Below are 8,316 nucleotides of genomic sequence, written 5' to 3' on the forward strand. Positions count from 1 at the left end.
CACCCACGCTGCAGCTCTCTGTCCCTGAGGATTAAATCACCTCCCTCATCGCCACCCCCCCACCCCCGCTCTTTTATTTGGTTTATCTGCTGGAAGCGCAGCGGCACATCCAGCAGGCTGTGGATGGATTCTAACCACCGTTAAACAGCGACAGCCTGACTTTAAACTGCTGCGGTGGCGCGTTGTGTGAAGCAGAGGCTTGATTTTACTGTTGCTTATGAAATGTGACTCTTTTGTTTGATCAGTTTGAAAGAAAAAGGTTCTAAGTTCTGTCAAATTCTTCACGACTGCAGTAACCAGCTCTCTCTCTCTCTGTCTGCCTATGTCTCTCGCCCTCCAGCTCTGTTTAACCTGATCCCGGTGGGTTTGAGGGTTGTGGCCATCCAGGGAGTGAAGGCTGGACTCTACGTGGCCATGAACGCAGAGGGATTCCTCTACACATCAGTAAGAGCCGCCGGTCTGTCCGCCTGTCTGTCCGCCTGTCTGTCCGCCTGTCTGTCCGCCTGTCTGTCCGCCTGTCTGTCCCCCTGTCTGTCCGCCTGTCTGTCCGCCTGTCTGTCCGCCTGTCTGTCCGCCTGTCTGTCCGCCTGTCTGTCCGCCTGTCTGTCCGCCTGTCTGTCTTTGCAGATAGTTTGTCCTTCTTCGGTTTGCGACTTATTCTTTGAGTTTCTTCTCTACACTCAGCAGCTTGAAAGGCTCTCGGGCTGCTCTTCAGGCAGCATCTGCGATAGACTCGCAGGCTCCTCCGATGCGATGACATTAAACTAACTCTGAGAGACAAATGGACCCTGGCTGCTCCCTGACTGCTTGCTCTCAAAAATGCATTGTTTGTTATGTAATAAATTAAAAAAGAAAGCTTGCTTAAAAGTTTTATGAACACCAGATAAAAATATGACCCATTATATATAATACATCCAGTACACTCAGTGATTTCTTGCTGACTCGATATTAAAAAGGCAACTGGAACTCTAACACCTATGTGATCAGACGGCATCGGCCTCGCAGTAAAGGCCCTGCAGGTCTCCCTTTCCTTTACTGGGAAGTGGCTCAAATGTTTGTGGTGTGAAACGGCTGAAGTTTGCTTCGTTTTAAAGATTTTATTTTTCCAAAAGCTCTTAAATTAAGTCCGGATTTCTCAGGGTTCAGGTGATTAGATTTCAGTGGTATTCTGGATGATTGATTCAGGTTTGACTATTAATAGAACAGTTACTTTTTCACTGCAGTATTATGATCCATTCACGTTCTGCTGAAAAACATCGGCTGTTCTGTAGAAAGATCAAACCTGGAAGACAAACAGCAGAGAGGGATTCAGACGCTGAAGCTTGAGCCTTGAAAGAAAAGTGATCTTTTCACTTTCTCCATCATCAGACGTGTGAGTCTGTATATATCAAGGCCTGTTACTGTCTTGCTCAAGGACACTTTGGCAGAGTAATGGCTCACTCTCCTTGTAGAGGTGTCTACCTGGTGGAGCGGTAGAAGAATTGGACTGAAGATATCCTGACTGAAAGACGAAGCTACTCACCAGGCGTCTCATTTTTTACAGGAATTGTTTTTTTTGTGATCGCAGACATGATCATATTTCAAGACTTTTACATCAAACTGTCACGTGATTCTGCCCCTTTGAGGAAAGATCCTCTCTTTCGTTTTAAGTCATTTTAAGACACAAACCTTATAAAATTGACATTTTGGTACAAAAAGATACATCTTCTGACACTATGTGTTTGAAAGATCTTGGTAGACAATTTAGAAAACAACGATAGTGATAGTTTATGCCGATAATAATGGAGAGGACAGCACTGATCAGTCTGCATTGTAGACAGAGAACAGCTGCAGTTGTTGTATTGCTGTTTCTCCTCAGTGCGTCCGTCCAACATCCATTATTCATGTCGGCTCCTTCCATAAAACTTTAAAATGCAATTCTTCAGTCGCTGTGTGCACGGCATAAGAGAGGAGATGGTGCGATGGAGAAAGAGAGAGACGGCGGAGATGGTAACGGTAGATATGTGAGTGCAGGGAGCGTCCTCGGGCAGATTCTCTCTACAAGACGTGGACGTTCTTTCTAGTTGAGCTGAGCGCAGACACGTTTTAAAGGCATTCAAGCATGAGCATATTTTCGTTTTAACAAAGATAAAATGATAATTATTTGGTACCAATTCGATGACAACATATCCCACGAGTCCTGGTGTCGTCACGCTGCCAGATCCTCATGGGCACTGTAATTGTTAGGTGATCCTTCTGCTTTATGTGGCTTATGCTGAGTGGGAGGAAAAACCTCCTGTTATTCGGATGCTATTCCAAGATGGTACCCCCCTCCCCACTCCCCCCTCACCTGCCTTGTAGTCACACCAGCTGAATGGACGTAAACCCTAAATCATCTGTTCTTACTGTGACACCAAATGGCAACAAGGTGCAGCAGGTACAAATGAACTGTGAATGGCTCCTTTTAAATTAGCTGAAAAGACTGCATCCATTTTGGTTCTGGATTTAGAGGGTTAGCCGCCATTTTGCTACTGATTTCTTGACGCTTGTGTAGTTCTTTTCACAAAGTGGGAGAAATAGAATTGTAACTAAGAGGCTGATGCAAACTGTTTTCTGGATTTGTGGTCTGGGATATGACATAAAAGCTCCTGAGCCATCAGTTTTTAGCCGAGTTGGTTTTAAGATCAATAAACAAAAAAAACTAAAAAATCTCATCATATGCAGATGACGCTCTGCTTTATGTCCTGTTCCAAAGCTGCATCCGTGGCGGATCTTTGCTAAATCAACACAGAGTTTCCGCACAAATCCTTCACTCAACTGCATAAAGTTAAATTTTTTTAACACACCCCTCCCCTTTGTGTCACAGGTAAGTTCCAGGTTACCTGCCCTGCCCCTAGCCCTCAGTGCTTTGAGAGACGCTTCGCTTGCTTCGCGTAGAAAAGCTTTGCTTCCGTTCATATCAGGACGGATTCAAGCCTCACACTCACTGATGGAAATGTAGAGGCCAGTGATCACATGTCGTTATCCAGACACCGTAGGCATCCACAGCCAAATCGCATATGAAAACCAGGTAAAGGTGGAGTATTAGCTGCAAGGTGATTCGTGGGGTAAACTCCGGAAGATATGGACTCAGGTCCTCAGTTTCCCCTGCTCTTCCTCTGGGCATTTAACGTAAAAAACCTTTCAGTTTTTATTCTCTCACAGAGCCGAGCTCCTTCACACAGACAGTTGAAGGTAAAGTTGTGGTGTGTGCTGGGAGGCTCTGCTGTCTAAACGCTGTTTATCTGAACTATCACGTCTTGATATGTGATGCCGGCAGCCTGCTGGGAGGAAAGAAAACAGCTTTCATCATCTATTCCCTCTGTTTCCTCAGCCCTCCTCTGGCTCACCCCACCTCTTTCTTCTTTCTCTCCTGCTTCTCCTCTTTTTCTGATTTGTGTGTCGTCGTCAGTAGTTATGGTTTTTGGCTGATCCTGTTACTGTTGCACTGCATGATGATGCTTGCTAAAATTAGCAGAGCCCAGATAGCAGAATGTAAAATGAATATTGTTACGTTAGTCACTTTTTGACGAAATTTGTGTAAAAAAATCCACTGAAAGCTTCCTCTGCAGCCACGCGTTTCCCAGTGAGCAGGAGAAATCATTGCGATAAGTAAACATGTGAAAAAGAATCACGTGAGCTCGGTTCACGGTTCATATATTTATATGTTCTCTATCAATCAACACAATCTACAACTATTTGGATAATTGATTCATCGTTTTAGCAGATTATCAAGCAAAACTCTGTTATCAGTTATTCCCTGGCCTCTATTAAAGCCATCTGTTACGTTTAACCGTAGCAAAGCTGGACATGTTACTGCAGACACACGACCCAGGAGCCAGAGTTCTGTGCTCTGGGTTAAACTGCGACGGCAGAGGCTGTTGCTTCCTCACAACGTTGATACGTTATTGGACAATTTGATTTAATAGTCTTCAGGTCGGCCCCAATGGTAACGTAAATCTGATAAAAATCACAAAGGTGACCAGACGTTGCCTCTTGACTCTCATGGAAATGAAGTGAAACCAGCGGCTGCCTGGGAGGAAAAGGATCAATCTCAAACAACCGATGGACGACTTCCTCAAACTATGAGTGTTCAATGCTAGGACAGGTTTTTGCTCTGGGTGTGTTTGTTCTGCTCTGATTGACATCTTTAAACTGTTCCAGTAGAGTCAGGTTTGGCTTTTAAACTCTTCCAGACCAGGACTGGATCTGTCTGATCCCAGTCACATCATTAGTACAGAGAAACACAACAAAATAAATATGGATGTTGATGTATTTTTTCATGTTTTTTTGTTAACGATGAATCATCGTATCTTTAACTAGTGGACTGTTGATGTCACCAGGTGATGTCTGTATATTTAAGCCTGTATCTGACACCTGTGTGGGCAGAAGGTCTGTGATAAAATAAAATCCCTGGAGTTTAAAAGAGAAAACCCAACGACAAATCCCTTAATATAACATGTCGGTATGATGGTGTCCAAACAGAAAGAGCTGTAGCTAAAGACAGTACCAACCAGGTCCAGAGGACAGACCCCCTTTCCTGTTTCAAAATAAAATCACTGAAATGCTGATTTAGACTGAATAAAAACATCCACTTTTCTGTGTGTGTGTGTGTGTGTGTGTGTGTGTGTGTGTGTGTGTGTTTGTCAGGATGTGTTCACAGCAGAGTGTAAGTTTAAGGAGTCTGTGTTTGAGAACTACTACGTCATCTACTCGTCCACACTGTACCGGCAGCACGAGTCGGGCCGGGCCTGGTTCCTGGGCCTCAACAAGGACGGAGTCGTCATGAAGGGAAACCGAGTGAAGAAAACCAAACCCTGCTCACACTTTGTCCCCAGACCCATCGAAGGTGAGACAAACGCACCTGTGGACACCTGCTCTCTCTGTCTCCTCCAGAGTCAGACGGATATCAGTTTCATCTCCAGCACAGAGACAGGTCAGGCTGCGGGGGGAACTGTTAGCCTAGCTTAGCACAAACACTGAAAGCAGGAGGAAACTGTTAGCGTAGCTTAGCACAAACACTGGAAGCAGGGGAAACTGTTAGCCTAGCTTAGCACAAACACTGGAAGCAGGGGAAACTGTTAGCCTAGCTTAGCACAAACACTGGAAGCAGGGGGAAACTGTTAGCCTAGCTTAGCGCAAGCACTGGAAGCAGGGGAAACTGTTAGCATAGCTTAGCACAAACACTGGAAGCAGGGGGAAACTGTTAGCAAAGCTTAGCACAAGTACTGGAAGCAGGGGGAAACTGTTAGCATAGCTTAGCACAAACACTGGAAGCAGGGGGAAACTGTTAGCATAGCTTAGCACAAGCACTGGAAGCAGGCGGAAACTGTTAGCCTAGCTTAGCACAAACACTGGAAGCAGGGGGAAACTGTTAGCCTAGCTTAGCGCAAGCACTGGAAGCAGGGGGAAACTGTTAGCATAGCTTAGCACAAACACTGGAAGCAGGGGAAACTGTTAGCATAGCTTAGCACAAACACTGGAAGCAGGGGGAAACTGTTAGCAAAGCTTAGCACAAGCACTGGAAGCAGGGGGAAACTGTTAGCATAGCTCCAACTGTCCACTCAGTCTGTCTGAGTTCCATGTTCAATCATGTTTATTGAACAGGTGCAGTAATAGTGTCTCATCACAGTCTTGACCCGGTTTTCTCTTTCTTCAGTTTACGATACGGAAATAAAATTTAGCATTCAAGATTGTTAAAAACTGTTTTTGTTTTTCATCAAAGATGATACATCTCTTTCTGAGCCTTCGGTCTACATGACATTTCAAATGTCCAACTTCAATCCAAAACCTCTTCACACAGACATTAAATCAGAACAAATATACCAGTTTTTGTAACAATATCACAAAATCCACAGGAATCAAAAAGGCCTTTTCTTATGTTTCTTTAAAAACCGGTTTGTTGGATAAATTATGAAACACCTGCATTACGTTGTTGAAAAAAAACAACGTGTAGTGTGTGTTCAGGTGAAGGGTGATGGGGTCACCGCGTGGAGCAGAGACCATCACACCGATATCCTTTAACTCCAAGTATCATTGTGCAGGTGCATCGCCTTCACGCGTTCGGCGCATTTACATGCGGAGCGACGCGGCCGTCGTCAGTTTCGCTCGTCCCAGCTCTTTGTGGGCTGCGTAGTCACAGGCGCACTGGCGGTGGAGTCGAGGACGGCGGCTCCAGGGCCTGCGTGTAATATGCAGCTCTCCAGGGTCTGCGTTGGGCCGGCAGAATGGAACGGGGCTCTCCGCATCGCCGTCACTTCGCGTCTGTTCATTCAGTTCCTCTCTGTGGGGTCAGAGTAAAAACGCCTCCACCTGGAGTTCTCACAGCTTCTCTCTTCAGACGTCAGAGTCGCTGGATGTTCTTTGGAGGCTTACGCTCAATGTATGTACGGAAACGACCCGGTGGTTTTTAAGCCGGTATTTTGATTCGTGCCAGCAGATTGATCATTAGCCCAGACACAGAGGAGCCTGCCCGGATAGCCGGATTATCAGTTTATTCGCATCTCTGAAAAAACCCCGAGCTCATTACTGGGGCCGAGCTCCGTCTTAGCGCTGCCGCTGACCGGCTCGTCGTCGTGCCGACGAGGCAGCGTGAAAGGGTCCGGAGAGCTCAGAGGCGAAGCGCTGAGCCGGGAGCACAGGTCGTCCTGCAGGAAACTTCCCCCGAGTGTCAGGACAAGGTGAAGCTCTAATATCACAGATGGGGGTTTAACAGGAAACATGAGGCTCCGTCTCTGCTTTCAGCTGCTCCCGCTCCCCCCCCACCCTCCTCCACCCCCGTCTTCATTTAAAAATATCTGTCATCACCTTCATCCAGTCCTCCGGCCCATCTTCTCCTCTTCCTCTCCAGAACTCGTCCTTCAGCTTCAACTTCTGCCTTTTCTTTTGCCTCCCTTTCTCCCCCCACACCTCTGTTCCTCCTTCCCGCTCCCTCTCTCCTACATTACTCACCTGCGCACACACACATGCGTACGATAGACCCGTATGTACGTACGTACTGTGTGTGTTTATAGCATCATGGTACAGATTTGTGTATCACATACGTGTATATGACGTATCGTGACTTGACTTTTTCTATAAATAACTACTTGTACACACATATTACCTGTAAACATGTTTGTATATTACATATATATATGAAAACATACGAACATCTAGACATTAATATATATATCACACACCTGTAAGTGCATTTTTGTGAATAACACACCTGTACACACATGTATGTACATTCATATTATCAATACTCATCATTAACGGTATGTACTAGACCTGATTCAGTTTCTGGTTATCGATTTTAGTCGATTATTACTGATGTTTCTGACGTTCTTCGTGCTCTGTGCAATATCCCGCCGAGGCTAACGACACGTTCTTCTTCTCGCCCCCCCCCCCCTCCCGCAGTCTGCATGTATAAAGAGCCGTCGCTGCACGAGCTCGAGGAGAAGCTGCTGAAATCCTCGCGGAGCCCCACGATGAACAGCGAGGAGCGGGCGAGGAGCCTGGAGCACGAGCAGCAGCCGCAGGAGGACTCCACAGAGCAGGAGGGGTCATAGCCTGCAGCGCCCCCCGCAGGAGGAGGAGGGTGAGGAGGAGGAGGCGGAGGCGAACTCCCATTTTAACACTCCCTCTGTTCAGCAACAACAGCAACTACAACCACGCCAACGACAACAACCGCCACGACGACGACGACGGCGACGACAACGAAAAAAAAAGAAAAAAAGAAGCTTAAAAAAAAAAAAAACGGGGAAAAAAATCTTCTTGCTCGTGATGAAATATTTTAAATCTCGTGGGGGAGGGGCTTGTTTGAAAATGAGCAAAATCAGGACGTTGATGATGATGATTTACATTTTATGCAAAAAGCCCTGCTGAAACGGCGCCAGGAGGCTAGCACACCTACTCTTCATCGCCACATTATAACCATCATCATCATCATCATAATCATATCTGTCACGATGATGACGAAATGTTTTCGAGTCGAGCGAGCGCTGAGAACTCCAAAGCTTTAAGCCATGTAGAAACTTCACGTCCTTTCCTTTCTTGATGAATGCAAAAACTTTCGCACTTTCGACACGTCACGCTTCTTCTTCTTCTCCACGTTGTCCTGTCCAGTCGGAGAGAAGAGTTTTTCTGTTTCGTCTTCTTCAGCTGCCACGTCCTGCTCGCTTCTTCCTTTCGTGGGGGTTGGAGAGCCATGAGTTTCGTTGCAGACGCTGTGGATAAAAAGGGTCAGAGGGGAATGGAAGCTGAGGGACTCCCCGCTGTTTGCTCCGGAGGAGCTCGGTCCGGTTCTGGTTCATG

The 8,316-nt window shown here is 46.3% G+C and overlaps 1 protein-coding gene across 3 annotated transcripts in view; it reads left to right on the top strand.

The window, feature by feature from the left end:
* The window catches only part of LOC120791978 (fibroblast growth factor 12-like), a 46,855-nt gene extending 39,284 nt beyond the window's left edge, over positions 1 to 7,571 (top strand). For all 3 annotated transcript variants that reach the window (XM_040130927.1, XM_040130926.1, XM_040130925.1), the window contains exons 3-5: positions 341 to 444; positions 4,669 to 4,867; positions 7,420 to 7,571. In XM_040130927.1, coding sequence (XP_039986861.1) covers positions 341 to 444; positions 4,669 to 4,867; positions 7,420 to 7,571 — 455 coding nt within the window. The remainder of the gene's footprint in view (positions 1 to 340; positions 445 to 4,668; positions 4,868 to 7,419) is intronic.
* Positions 7,572 to 8,316: the final 745 nt, after the last annotated feature.

This window comes from Xiphias gladius, chromosome 7, assembly GCF_016859285.1.
Source record: "Xiphias gladius isolate SHS-SW01 ecotype Sanya breed wild chromosome 7, ASM1685928v1, whole genome shotgun sequence".
Lineage (NCBI taxonomy): Eukaryota > Metazoa > Chordata > Actinopteri > Istiophoriformes > Xiphiidae > Xiphias > Xiphias gladius.